The sequence below is a fragment of the Calonectris borealis genome, chromosome 3 (genome assembly GCF_964195595.1).
Source record: "Calonectris borealis chromosome 3, bCalBor7.hap1.2, whole genome shotgun sequence".
NCBI lineage: Eukaryota > Metazoa > Chordata > Aves > Procellariiformes > Procellariidae > Calonectris > Calonectris borealis.
In genome coordinates this window covers 58,923,824-58,939,272 of record NC_134314.1, presented here as the reverse complement: position 1 = coordinate 58,939,272, position 15,449 = coordinate 58,923,824, and the positions used below count along the sequence as shown (strand labels likewise).

The following is a 15,449-nucleotide window of genomic DNA, read 5'->3' as shown; positions in this document are numbered from 1 at the left end:
CTTCCCCTTGTCTCTCCATCACCTCGCAGTAACAACGGGCTCAACGTAAGACTGACTCTCCATTGTGATTGAAGTGGCGACTCTGAGGTGGAAGACTGATCTCCTCTTTCATTTAGTATGAATCAGCTTTAGAGGAAACTGTCTCCCTTCCCATCCTTGCCCACCTCCATGTGTTGTGCAAGGAAAGCTCTAGAAGAGAAGGTGGTGAATATTCACTGTCTGAGGTGCCTGCTCTGTCCATGAAATGTTAGCAGCGGATGAATGAATAAGCTTTAAGCACCTTTCAGTGGCCCCTTTGCTAACTATTGTGAGTTGAGCGCTTTCAAGGCTGTGCTGAGTATTGCTCAGCCCAGATCTGTTTCTTTGTGCTTGTTCTTTTCCATCTTTGACTGCACAAAGCAGGGAGTGATGTGAGAAAGGCAAACGGTGAATGATGGTGGTAAGATCTGGTTAGCAAAGAATTAGAAATGTCAAGTCTTTAATAAATTTAGAGAAAAGGGAGGAGGCTTGCGCTTGAACTACAAACTCACTTTTTGATGAGTTAGCAAGAGAATCTTCCTTGAGCAAAGCATAGGAGTCATTTGGGTGTCTGACAGGCAATCTTTTCTGACGCTGCAATTGTCAGTCTTGTAAAGAACTTTTTGGGGAAATGTGATACTAGAAATAATCAAGCTTGAAGGTGATACATATTCAATCTAAGGTCCACACAGGTAAACAAATAATCAGTTTGCCTTTGGACTTTCAGATATGTAGAATGAAGTACCTGTGCTGTGCAAGCAGCTGGGTGGCATAGCTTTAATTAAAGAATCTAATTTATTGCATCAACCCTGTTTATGTTGGTCTGGGGATTAATGTAATGTTTATTTTTCCAGTCACATCCAGAAATAACAGGATTAGAATATGCCTATGCTTCAAATGATGCAAAGTTAATCTTTTTAAAGAAGGAAAACAGTTCTGTGCCCTCAAAATAAGATGTACATCTGAGTCAGCATGCCTGATATTTAGGATAATTATTCTATATGTGAAACATCCATGCATAAACACATCAGCCAGGTTGCAATGACATACCTACGCAGTGCTATCTATTTTCTGCTGTCACTCAATGGACAAGTTGAAGGTTTGACCCACAGCTAAATAAAGTCAGTAGGAATCTTCAGAGTTTGGGATCAGGCTGATTTTCTTTTTTTTCTTTTGCTGTACACTTAAAAAGAAAAAGTAAATTTTCCTTTGACCTTGAAAGGCAGTAAAAGCTTTTATTAAGTTTTAATGAACACATATTTGATAAAGACTTTCATGTCACTTATTTGAAAGTATACTTCAGCCTCTTGGATGCCTTTGCCCCAGAAAGGTTCATAGACCAGAGTTATTCCTGACTTATAATAGGGCATTCTTTACACTTCACTTTTAGTTACAATTGTTTAACCTTTCGGTAAATGTTCCCAATGGCCTTGCTTGTTCTTTTGATCTGTTTTTCAAGAAGCAGAGCCAACTTTGTGGGTTTGCTCTATGTAACTCTGAGAGACTAAGTCGGATGAAGTATTATTGAATCATTAGGATAATAGAATGGGCAGATGTTCTTAAGCGGAAGAACCATACATAGCTGTGGTTATAAGTGCATTGATTTTTAGCTTGATTGCAGTAGGTTCTGCATGAGGTTGCTTTCTCATGGATTTTGCTTCACTTACAAGAGTGTAATTAGAGTAGTATGTCACCTATAAAGATGAACGGATGGACATTACATTGTTCAAGATCTCCCTTTTCATAGAGTGAGAAGGCTGACGGCATCTATGTTCAGAAGTAGAAAAATATCTTCATCTTAGATATAATTCCTACAGATGCCATCTGTACATTCATCTATCCAACAGAAAGAAATTGAAATGTGTTCAGAAGTACAGAAAGAGATATAGCAAGGACACATAGCATACATACACTTAACAAGGCCTATTCTGACCATAAAAAAAATCCTCTTGTGAATCATTCAAAAAGTATTGGTGCTGAGCTTTCTTAAGAAAAATGTAGAGACTATATCCCCCATGCTGTTTCAAGAAAAGGTAAAAAATGCTGAAAAAAATTTTCAGCTGTTATAATATTTACACGAATTCAAATGACAGTTCATTCCAGGAAAAAATCTGATTCTTAAATTTTAGGAATTAATGTTATTACCTGCATTTGCTACACAAAAAGCATTACCTTTTCCCTAAATGACTGCGATTGTGTAATTAACTGCACTTACAGCTTCCCGTGTGTGGATGACTGTGATCTCACATCGTGCTCCGGAGTTTTGCTTTCTTAAACCACTCCTGATGAATACAGAAGGCAATGGAACATGTTTCCACCTGCTCTGCAGTGGGGGAGACTGAATCCATTCCAGCAATTACAAAGTAGAAAGAAGAAATCACTAATTAGAGGAACCGTGACTCACTGGTACAGTTGCAATTGGCCATTCCCAAAGTGCAGGCCGTTTCTTACTATCAGTGTAGCTGAATCACTTGTTTGCTCACAACCCTCTCTACTTGCTTTATTTTTTACTCTATTGAGTGAACTTTTTTAATGATCCTCGGAACCCTGTTTGAGGTGACATTTAGTATTTCAGCTACACGCATTGCCACACAACTTTCTGGAGAGCTCTGAGGGTTTTAGGCTACTACCTCCCTCTGATGCTGTGTGCTGCTCAGGGCTTGCAGGCACTCGGTGGCTGCGCAGAATATGGAGCTCCTTTGTAAATGGTGATGGACATAGTAGTGCGAGGAGACAGTGCAGTAGGAAAGCAACACACACAAGGGCTGGTGATGAGAAGGGACTTGGAGACACCAAAGAAATTAAGAAATTATCAAACAGCCTGCTACTGTGAGTGGGAGGAAATAGAGATGATGGTGAGGAGAGAGGGCACCCTTCACAGAGAGTGGAAGGAAGGCCTTGAATATTTTTGCTGCTTCAGTGGAAATTTTAGAGTACTATTACCAATTTTCTATTGTAATCAACAACAAAAGAATGTTAGTTAGCTAGTTTTTCATAGTCCTAAATTCTTCAAATCCCTTTATATCTCATATTGGTTATCAGTACCTTTTGAGAATTGTTTCTTATAGCCCAATCTCATGTTGCTTGAGGAAATTTGATTTTACCTTCCAGAAGCTGCACGTCCTCCCATTTTCACCCAGCAATAGTAATGTTATCTGCAGTTTCCCCTCACTTCATGTCCTACAGCCTGGAGAGATTTAAATGCAAAACCTGCAATCTGGGATTCAAGGTTTACTGGTTTCTGCCAATAAATTTCCCTGTTATTCCCAAGTTATTCTCAAAGGAAGCCAGTTAAACTCTGGTCGGGGAGTTTATTGCTGTCACTGAATGTGTCAGGGAACAGCTCTGAAGCAGCAGTGGCACAGTACCTTGCTTTTCCTTGTGCACATCTTCAGCCTCGCCGGTGCAGTGAGATGCCTTTCTTATGCTCACTAAGAAATGATATTTTGGAAAGGCAAGAGGAGTTTTTGTTGGTAGTTGTCACAGAGCATATGGCAATATCATGCTCAGTGATTAAGACGGGGAACAAAATCAAGTGTTGTTCCAAACACAGAATTTTCCATGAGGGAGAAATGTTGGTATTTCTGAGCAGCTCTTTTATGCCAATGTCAAATTTTAGAGTTTGGGGAAAGTATGTTAAGAAATGAATCTTACATTAGTATGAGCAGTTTTGATAGAGCCTTCCTAGATTTTAAGCCCTCTGAAAAGAAGAAACAATATTGTTTTAATCCCCTGTAATATGAAATTTTTAAAATCTTAATTGTCAAATGGAGACATTACAATAGAAACTGTGGGCACTTTGATAAAATGCCCCTATACGTGGGCATCTGCTGTTTGATAAGTGACTGAAATAAAAATTTAAAAATACTCCCAAAAGCTTTGAGATGTGGAAGGATGACAATTACTTCATTAATGCCATACAATTATTGTAAAATTATCATAAATAGTATAAATTAAAAAGCAACTGAGTAACAAATTCTTAAAGATAGTTCAGAATTGAACACTTCTCAGAATGTTGGAATATTAGTGGAAATCAATACTATTTTGTGGAAATAAGTTTTAAGAACTCCAAGTAAATGAAAAAAGAAATGCTAGACGACAGTATATTTCAATAGGAGGTTTGAAAATGCTTGTTTAATTACTATATGTTCAATAGCAGTTCATTTTTCATAATGCTCAGCTATCTGGGATGTCTTGCTCTTTTACAACTGTAAATCACATTAACCGCAAATCTTGCTACTTAATAGATTGTTTTTAAATTCTGGTACATCTGCTAGCTTGGGAGCAGACTGTACCGAGACTGGTCTCTAGGCGACTTTAATTATGTTTTTCATTCACATGATGGAAATTCTCAGCCATCAGATGCCACCTGCTATCATTTTTATTTCCACTCTTGTGAACTCTTGCTCAGGGCAGCAAAGGGAACATTAGCTGTCGTACTTGTAAGGTGAATTGTCTTAAAAGCTCTGCTGTTGTATTGCATTTGCAAAGCCAGAACCAAGCTCCCAAAGCATGCTCTCGATTGTGCTTTGGTCAGTAACAACAGCCAGAAGCCTTTTATTTTTTCTGGAGAACCAGCACAATTTTGACTTTAAGGCATTGGAAAACATCATTTCAATTTTCAACACAAATCTCTCTGATTCTTGAAGTTTCTGTTCATTTTTCTGCCCTCTTCTCTTTTTCTTCTCCTTCTTTTAATTATAAAATGAGTTGAATACCTAGGTCAAAATAAACAGTAAGAGCCAAGCAATGACACAAGATTTCTGTAAGTCTTGTTAGAAACATTCTTCTTTGAGTCAGTGGTAGAGCTATGGTCACATTGTGTGAGGCATCTTCGTCACATAACTTATTTTCTGTTGGCCTATGTAGATCATCAGCCAATCAGTGGGGTTTGATTAAGTCCATTCTAGTATGTGATCATCAGCTAAAAGATAGAGGAGGTAGATGGTCAATGCTAGCTGAGGTTTAGGATGAGAATTCCTCCTCTAGTAACTGCTTAACGTTCTAAATTTCTCTTTAGTTTTTGATTCAGTGAATCATGTCTTTCAGAGGCATCTAGTAATTCCCCAGGGTCTTGGTGTTTAGTCCAGGTCAGCCAGTACAGAGGACTCCTTGCATCCCTAGCATCCTTAACCTTAGTTATAGGCTTACACAATGTCTGATTAGGATATTAACTACTGTTCAGTTCAGACACTGTGGTTGCCAACTGATGCTGAAATTAGTTTCTGTTTGTAAATTTGATACTACCGTCGTGTTCTTTGGTAAGCTTCCAGATAGAAAGATTGTTTTAGATACAACATATAAAATAATGCTTCCAATAGTAAAAGTGGTTTTAGGCAGCTATTTTAAACAGTGCATCATTAGCAGAGCTATCAATATATTGTCTCTGAAATATGCATTTATCTGAATAACACTTTCAATGTAAGATTTTTTTATACACATATATATTTGAGTGAGAGATTTCTAGAAAGAAAAAGCACAGAGAAGCCTTTCAATAGAGTACAATTTGAGACCCATTTATTTCCCAGAACTTCTTTTTCTATATAAAAATTATAGGTTGTATGGAGCTGCTGAAGATCTGCTGTTCTCAAATATACAATGTACACTGTATTATAAATCCATTGCTAAAAAAAGTGTAAAAGTTTTGTGAACCCCAGATCTAGAATTCACTTCAGAGCAATGTTTGAAATACTCCGTTTTGGAAGTTTGTTTAAACTCACACAAGCACACTCTGTACTACAGCACTGGGGCATCCTTGTCTAATGGCTTATTACCAACCTCCTAGGGACTCACTGTCATGAAAGGCACTATATAAGCTTAGAGGGATTTTTTTTTCTTGCCCCATGTGTAGTTTAGATGTCATTTGCAGTTACTGTGTACTGCTAGTTTACTTCAAAAGAATGCTGATCGAGGCCTGAGGAAAAGATCGAGCTATGTGCTAAAAAGAGGCGAAAGAATAAAGTACTGCTTTGCTGTTCTACTGAGATACATCTGTGCTGGCTGCCAAATTCTCATTCCTAGTTTGAATTCAAAATTAATCCTTTTAGCCTGTACAGATAAGAACAAAGTCAGATCATGTTTGTTGAAATATTTGCTGTTTTTTAATAAAATAATTAAAAAATTTTTACTCTACTTTAATCTTTTTCAAGAGTCAGTAGAAGAAAAACCTATTCATTCACCTTGGAAGAGGGGAGCTTGTACAATCATGATTGCTTTTTGAGAATACAGACCAGAATACAACTGTCTTCAAATATCTCTTGAGAATAACTGTAAAAAGAAAAAGGTGCTTCACAGTCCTCTACAGGTGACAAATGATTTTTTTAGCTATGGTGCTTAGCCTGTTAAAGCCTGTTGCAGGTGCTTTCAAAAAAGCCCATGGCTAGTGCTGTCAGAGGTATGCAAAAACTTTAGATTGCTCAGTATTTGGGTCGTTTACATAAGCCCTTTAAGAAGACCTGAATATCAAACATGTCCTCAACAACTTCTGAAAAATTGACTGCTTCAGATTGGGCACCAAGTTACCAAAAGCATCGGGTTTTGAAGACTTATTCCTACACTAATATAACTCATTGTTCAATTCATTTTTGGTATTATTTTCCTTTGAGTTGTTTAGTTACGTGCTATTTGTGCCTTATAGCAGGCAACTACATTTAGGGACTTCAGAAGTCCTGATCAGTTTTCCTTCCTTCTGTGAGATGTACCAATTGTTCAGTTCTTTGCAATTAGGTAATTTATTTCATTCAAGTGTGAGGTGCCTAGGTGTAAATGTTATCTACCTTCAAAGAAACATCCACAGTTCAAGGTCCTACAAAACCTCCTCTGGACAATTTTCTGTAAATCATTCCAGCCTAGTTGCATAAGTATGGCTTTAGAAATCAAACTTTAGGCACCTTGGCTTGAAAAGAATAGCCTAAGAGTAAAAATATTTACATTTTCATATCTACATGTGCTATTGGAATCAGCAATTAGTAACTTTAAAAAATTATAAGATTTTCTTACCAGAAAAATTGTCCATATATTTACTCAGAATTTACTGTATGTTATGTATTTCAGATAAAAACAAAAAAACCACATTGATTCTTTTAACATAAATTATGGCTCTAAAATATATTAAAGTATGTTGTCCTAATAAATCATGACTTATATGAAAAAAGGAAAGAAAGAACTTGAGGGCTTTATTTAGATCCAGTCTGTTATTGTAAATGATGCTGCCAATTTATTTATTTTTTTTATAACCTCCAGCAATAGAAGATTATTGTGATAAATGATTCATATCTCTGCAATATACACCTTTTAAAATTTCCATATCTGGCAACTAATAGGCACTCCTTGAAGGCTTCAATAGGTTCTTTAGCCAGATAACATGGCTGAAAGCTGCCTCATGATTAATTTCATCTAAATGTGGTAATTATCATACTTTGAAGTAATGCCTGCAAAACATGCTTTCACAGAGAGTTGGTGGAAGCAGAGGATTAACCTAGAAACATTTCAGTTCAGAGCAGCATATCACTCAAATAGAAATGTATTTTCCTCTGAATTTTTCAAGACTTTTTATTAGACTACTTGGCAGTCATTTGCATTACCTTATCTCATATCAACTTCTTCACAGCAATTGAGAGCGCAACAGAAATTGAAACAACTTTGTATTATTGTCAGTAATGGGATAGTCTTGGTTTTGCAAGCTACTTATTTTGGCAGCTTCTGCCCTGAAGTTTTTCTTTTATTAGTGTTTAAGACCACAATTAATGTATCATTCATATGTGTTGTGGACATAAGCATTATCCTGCCTATATTCTAGAAACACTATAGATTATTAGAGGGGATGTTCATTTCCTCATGGGCACCCAGGGGAGTAACTTCTACCACTACTCTATGCATCTCTCTGCTTCCTGTCTCACAGGAACCATTTCTTAGTTGTACAGGTGAGACTAGTGAAAAAGGTACGTAAGGCCCCAAGTATGGTTATAAAAATGGCCGATTTTTGTACCCAGATAAAAGCCCTGAGGTAGAATAGCACCAAGAATTATAATGAAGAAGCTATCACTGAGTATTTCTGCCCACTTACATCTACTTAGTAAAGATTCAAAATCTTCTCTCAGCCATCAGAAAAAAGTCCTACAAAAAAGTGGCACAAAAATGCCATCTTAGCTGAAGATGAGACTGAACAGCTTAGTTAAGTCTCTCTGGAAGGCTGCCTACCATGCTGTATTTTGATATAGCAAAGTTATCTTAACTTTACTTAAATCAACCAGGGACAGATTTTGCCTTCTCTTACATGGTCCATATGTAGGACTGACTGAGTTTCTTCAGGTTCATAAGCTATTCCATGTTGGCTCAGTTTTGGTAAGAGTCATATGTGTGCTCTTTTTCACAAACATGAAAGAAATGTATTAGCTTGAACTTTAATTGAACACTGGGAAAAGTTTGGAGAAGCAGGGGTCTTGCCTCCAGGCGGGACTGGAGGGATGGCTCGGATTCTCTCTCCCTTCTCGTTAGCTGTAAATCTTTAATTGGTTTTGGCATGTGGGAAATACGTGGCAGCTGGAGTTTTGTCTAGGTCTTTCGAGGAGCCTTCCAAAGTAGGCCTCAGTTGTATGGTTGTCAACAATTGTAGGAAGATAATGCCTTTCATTACGTCTCTATTCTTAGGTTCCTAGCGCATCTTCCCTTGCATTTCTGCAACATGACAATGTGCACATGGTGAGCAACCATGGCTCAACTAGTACATGTAAGCCATGGTAACTCAATCGTATGTTGAATCTCACATATTACAATATTGAAATTAAACAAAAGTGTTCATGTTCACACCGGTTTTGTTGCATTTACACTTAAGGTTAAATTAGTGCAACTGTACCATGAAACAGAAGTGAACTGATTCACTGCATCATTCAAATGCACTTTGCAGCAAATAAGTTGTTTCACCTCTAAAGTACACACTGCGGTTTTCTATCTACCTATATCCTTCCTAACTATGTTTTTATGCATATGTGTTTTTTTATCTTACAGATAAAAAAGAAGCTGCTGTGTCCAAAGAACTCAAAAGTAAGAAACTACTGTGCCATAGGTTATGATCTCTTTTATATGTGGTTTCAAACAGCATGTTTCAATAATCCAAAATAATAGTTATTGAATTGTTGAAAATACAAAGAAGGAAGTAGCTACACCATTCATAATTGAAAAATGACATGTTTAGACTTCAGCTGCCTCCTACTTTCTAAATGCATTCTTATTCTACTTCTAGTTCCACACTCCTCTTTGTGACTGACAGTTTTGCCTTCCCCTCTTTTCTATCACTGTCTTAAAAAACAAAGGTTTCATGGGGAAGGAAATTTCAAATGAGATCTCAGCTGAACATGCCTTCAGTGGCAGCAATTTTGGTAAATGAACTGAGAAGACTGAGAGTCCAACATGTTGAGGACCACCAAATTTATCTTCACAAATACAAAACAAGGGCCCTGCCTATCTAGTTACCTCAGATTCAGACATAGACTTCTGAGGCAGAAGAGAGGTAGGGGCTGGGCTCTTTTGCATAAATATCCAAAAAACGCTCTGAGAACATGGTATTGTTAACAAGGGAACTCTTACACCTTCCTTTTCTACAAATTTGCAAGTATCAATACCTCAACACAGTGAGGATAATAAGACAGTTTCACTGGCAAGACTTCATCTGCTCAGATCTCTGTTCTGAAAGTATGATATATAAGAAAAATTAGGAAAGCTATGGGGCTTTGAAATCTTATTCAAATTCATGATTAAAGAATGCACTGACTCCTGTCTCCATATATGATCTTTCCAGACCTGTATAGCAGAAGAATCCCCTGCCATCTTCAGTTTTGCAGGAATTTATTCAAGGATTTCTTTTGGCAATCAAGAAAAGCTTATACATTGGTTTCCTACTCAAATTTTGCAGAAACATTGAACAAAAGATTCAATGGACTTACTCTAAAAGTAATGTCCTGTTAGTGAAATAACTGCCTGTTTGCAAGCAGGTCTTAAAGGATCTATTGATTTGGGCACATGATTCCTCTCATGGGAGAACTCCCCAGCAGCTGTCACAGCAAAAATTGCTAGTTCCATTGCATGATTGAAATTTGCAGGGTGAAATTTTCAGCTGAAACTTGTTCATATAAAGATGCAGAGTCATTAGCACTGAAATAATTTGTGAATTACAAACTAAAAAGTGTATACTTACAAAGGAAAGTTTAAAGCATTTGACATTTTTGTTTCAATGCTACTGAAAATTAAATAAAGAATAAAAAAAATAAATTACAGAAGTTTTTAGTCAAAAATATCCTTCATTTCAAATTTTTTCCTCAATTAAAATTGTTTTAGTTGCTCAGAAATGCAATATTTCAAATGAAAATAAAAATCTTGGAACAAAAGCAATCCTAGCTTAATTTGTTTTCACAGATGTTACAAACAAAAAGTAAAAAAAAGTCTGGTTGGCCAGCAAGCTCTAGCTGAGAGCTCAGAAGGGAATAAATGCAGGAGTCCTGCAGTTTTGTATTAAGTCCATCTTGTCAGTTGTAGAATGTGTGTTGGATCTCCTGCTTCTTCTGCAAGAACAGGCACTCAAGGAAAGTAATCTAAGTAAACTCTTCTTCAAGGTCTTCTATATATTTCCCTGAAGGAGGGGTGAGCACCCCAAGTAATTACAATGCTGTGATAATAACTAAGTTAGGATATAATTATCTGCTGCAGACTTTTAAATGGTTGGAAACAAAACAATCCCACACATGCGAACTATATTTTGTTTTCATTCTGTTTCACAAGACAATCTGAGCATCTTTTATGAATTTCTCAAAAGACTGGAGGGGAAGAACTCAAAATTACATTCCTGATCCAGCCATATTCTTTCTCTTTGTAATAACACAGTGACAGATTTGAAGGATGAACTAACATTTTTTTGGCATTCTGTAATTCAAATTGTGATTAAAATGATTAATTATTTCTTCTCACAATATGGAAATGTGCATTTTAAGTCAGAGGATTTTCTAGCTGATATAAAAAATCCATTATGAAGCTGGGTGGACTTTAGTTTATGGATATTTGTTAAATTGTCATGGTTTAAGTACAGTCTGTTTTAATAGTTCCAAGGATAAAAACAATTAACTAAAAACTAGTAAAGAGTAAATAAATCCAGTAGGCTAGTTAGGTTCTTCAATCCAGGGCTCAGATTCTCCAAGTCTTCTTGGAGATGCACATACCTTTCATCATTTGGACCTTTGTTCTGCAAGGAAATGTCCTCCCTCAGCAAAGAGAGGCTAGTGCCAATGTTTCATGGGAAGACCAAGAACAGAAGGACTACAGTACTACAGTTAAGCAGCCTGAGAGGGCCTGTTTCTCTGCTAGGAGAACCCAGCAGTTGCTCTTTCAAGTGCAGGATTAAACATGAACTTGTTCTCCTAACGCTCCTCCATTGGTCAGGAAGGAGAGAGATTCCTAGTGTAGCCATGTCTGTGAATGTACTTTGCAGAAGTAGCCCAATTTCACCTTTTCTCATCAGGGAGAGATTCAGATTAGGGGGAAGGATGCCACCCTGAATAGCTGTGGGATCCCAATTCAGCACCACTGCTGAATTCACAGCAGTGAATCCTCACCAGCTGCCATAGGCTGGTTCAGGACCTTCTGCTCCCATAGCTGCAAGATCAAATGTGGAGGCTCCCAGCCCATAGCTGCTGCCTGAGCAGTGAGGCCATGCCCAAACCCCTAGATACGTGCTTTGCTCTGCTTTGCCAATAGATACTGAATTACTAGATAGAAAAAAGCTAAGTGATTCAGTGCCTAATGGCAAGAGTTTACTAGCCCTTTGGCTGACTATTTTGTTGGTGGCATTGAGTTTATTGAAGGCAACTCAGCTTTTTTTCTCTTTGGGTAATCTCTTTGTCTAATTCTTCAGTGAAAAAATTGCTACAGGCTGTAGCTCATTGGAAGTCTTTCCTCAGATTTCTGTGGTTTTTTTTTTAAATGTAACGCTTTCTAGTAATTGGTTTAATTTGTTCTCTTTTTTTAAGAGCCAGCAAAAGCTCCTGTAGCCAAACCAGCCACCAAAAAAGCAGCAGCACCAGGTAAAGGAATAAAATGTTCACATTCAGTCTATTTCTTGTATTCTTGAACCAGTTCATTGCATCATAGCACCATCTGCTGGATTATACAAAAGCCAGTGGTTTGGGGTTTTTTGTCTGCTCTAAATTATTGTGATAATTTGTATGTGAAATTTTTGTTAAGAACAACAGCATTTGCATTGATCTCTAACATTATGGTTGCTCGTCCTCTCGTGGCAGCTGTAAGGTGCTATATTGGGCTATTCTGCAGGGCTTGAGACCAAAAAATGAATCTGAATCTAAAGACTGATTTAAAAAACAATATTTACAGAGGTGACTTTGTGAAGCTGTGTTCGAGTCCTTCAAGAAGGAGGTCTGATTTTTCAAAGTGCTGGTATCACAGTAGGTTTTACAAAAATGGAGCTCTTAGATAATCATAAATATGATTATCTGAAAAGACAAGCAAACTTTTTTAAACAAAATAATGGCACAAATTCGTATCTGAATTCAGATTGATTATAAAAATCTACAAACTTTTCTTGATTTCTGATCTGTTCTGCTTCACAGCCATCTTCAAAAATGCCATGTCACATTTCTGCTTAATTTAATAAAACCCAATATAATGAGTAACAGTTAAATATTCAGGATATTTGTTGTTTTACTACATTTTAAATTAACTAACAAAAAAAAACGGGAATTTGCATGTGAAAATGTGATCAATAAACAACCATAATATTATTCTACTCTAAAGTAGGGCAGCCGATGCTGCACCAAGGTCTGTGCTGCTGAGCCGTACCTGGTGCTGGCATCGCAGGAGTGGCCAGTCGCACTCCCTCTGCTGCTTTTTGCCTCCAGCTGATCCCACTATATGTGGCTATGTGGATCTATGTGGGTCTGGGATCCTTGTATTTTCTTTTTTTTTTTTTTCTTAAGATTGTTCTCTAGTTGTCTTTCTCTAATTCAGACCTTTTCAGTGGTCTATCTCAGAGATCCACCGAATAATAACTTGCATCAGTAGGGAAGATTGGGAATTGGTCAAGGATCAGTGCAAGCCAGGAACATCTTCAGTTGCCTCTACCTCAAAAGGACTTGCAGCCTGGAATTGCAGTCGATATAGGCTAGCATAGGGCATATTGTACAGCTGCACAATGTACTGTGTGAAGCTGGCCTAAGAAGCGCCATTTCTCCACCGATGCTCCCATTCCCTGCCTGCTGTGTTTGTTTGACGCCATGTTCAGTTGTGCTAACACAACTGGGAGAACAGTGTAAACCGCACCATTGCCATGGTTTAGAGCTAAAAACTGTCCTAGAAACGTGTATGTGTGGCAGGGTGTTCAGTCTGGATCGTTTCAGTACGTCTAGCTCCACAAACATTTATATCCGTGTAACTGATAATTTCTTAAAGCAGCTTTGTTGCCAAAGTGTGTTGTATAGCTAGACCCTTAGATGTCTCGACAGTACACTGCAGAAATCGTTATGTTAGAACCATATGCTTATAATTAATTCATTCCACCTGCTTGCATCCAATATTTGTGTTCATTTTTGAAAAATATTCCAATGAGTCTGCTTGTTGGCAAGAACGGTGATGACAGTAATCTGCTTAAGATAAAGAAAAGGGGAAAAACTGGCATGGCTTCTTATGGAAAAATAAAATTAGTTTGTCTCTTCTGACACATTTCTAAATATCTAGTTTGTGTTAAAAGTGATAAAGAGCAGTAGGTTTTGACTTCTACATTTTTATTTCCCCTCCCCAAATGGCACTGTTCTCTGAAAATTAATTTATCCCCAGAATAACTCACTGTAGCAAAATATTAAATATGCTTGTTTGGCAACATCATAACTAGACTGCTGCCTATTAGTACAATAAATTAAATACATTATCCAATTTCATATTTCATTTTCTTCCACATATCTTATTACATCGCAACCTGTACCCCGGAATGCCTAAAGCTGAAGGTTTAGTCCTATTAACAGACTGAACAGACTGAAAACACAGCTGGTCATCTTCCAGTGCTTTTCCATCACATATGTTCCTGGTCTTAATGTCACTGGTGAAGAAAACCCTGCCTAATACACTGTGCACTGTTTTTATCTCCATATATTTATACTCAGAAAGCAAAGAAACTGAATGTGGAATTTGGAAGTTTATGAGAGCTTCTGTGTCTGGAAACTGATGGCTGCTCTAGGAAACCTTCCTCAAAGAATATCTATTACTTGATTTTCAAAGTGGATATTTTCAAATGCAGTGTTTTCTCTAACTGGAAAAAATTACCTCTCTGGCACCCATCTGAAGCTGGGCTGGAGAGCATAGTATTTGGCTTTAAAGCAGAATAGTTTCACAGATATATGCAAGTGATGTTATTCTGAAGGGAGAAACCAGAGTTGAAGATCTTTCATGACACTAGTCGTCTTCAGTTACACTGTCTTATGATGTCCCCATCCCAAACCCCGCTGCCATTTCCTCTTCTTTCACTACGGTGCACCACCTCCCCAGCTGTGCCAGCAGGACAGGTCTGAGAGTGAGCTAGCCTTACAAAACAGCTGCCTATCGTTTTTCCCTGGGGAGGGGCACAGGTTTCTTTCACGGGATTTCCTCAGGCACTCTGTGTGTGCTGGGCCCAGCGCGCTCTCCGGAGGGTTTCTCAGAGCCGGGGGTGTAGGTGCTGAGCACCTGCCTCATCCTGCCATCCTCTGGCAGGACAGCCGGCTGCGAGGGAAGCCTCCCCTCTTGCCCCCGTCCCCGGGAAGGGTTCCCACACCGCGCCGCGTAGCGCACCCCGCAGCTATTGCTAACTCTGCTGGGTCAGCGGTCCAGGTGTCAGCGGTGAGGCACTGACACATCACACCTCAGCTTGGTAAGTTTTCTGAGTTCGTTTTGGCACCGTGAGGAAAGCGAGCACATGGCGGCGCAGGGCAGGGAGGGGAGCGCAGCCTCAAACCACGCAGGGAGTGTTAGCAGAAGGGCGACTGGGGTCCCCAGCAGGCAGCAAGGAACCTCGGTGCCACTGAGCCCCGCACGCTCCCTTAGCTAGGGTCAGGGGTAGGAACTGTGGAGGAGGTCTGTAAGTCCTCTCATGGGATAACCTCACATTATATACAACACTCCTGCACCTTCTTTAAGCACCAGTGATAGTGCTTTCCCCTGATGATTTGCCTGATTTAAAAATCAGATCTAACTGTTTTCAACACTGTAAAAATTAAATCCTAATTGCAGCTTAGAATTTCCCTGGAATGGTCTTGCAATTTTTAATTTAATTTTACAGTATGTTTAACAGATTTTGTACTGTCACTTAACTGCTTAATTACTGATTTTTAATGCCTAATTTTTCCCATCTTCCTCTCCACACACATGCAAAAAAAAATCTTATTCATTACTCCCTTTGGGTT

The 15,449-nt window shown here is 38.3% G+C and overlaps 1 protein-coding gene across 1 annotated transcript in view; it reads left to right on the top strand.

The window, feature by feature from the left end:
• Positions 1-15,449, top strand: part of TRDN (triadin) — a gene marked incomplete at its 5' end in the record, with an annotated part of 237,298 nt that overhangs the window by 128,570 nt on the left and 93,279 nt on the right. The window contains 2 exon segments of the mRNA XM_075145762.1: positions 9,025-9,060; positions 12,033-12,086. Of these exon segments, the coding sequence (XP_075001863.1) occupies positions 9,025-9,060; positions 12,033-12,086 (90 nt within the window).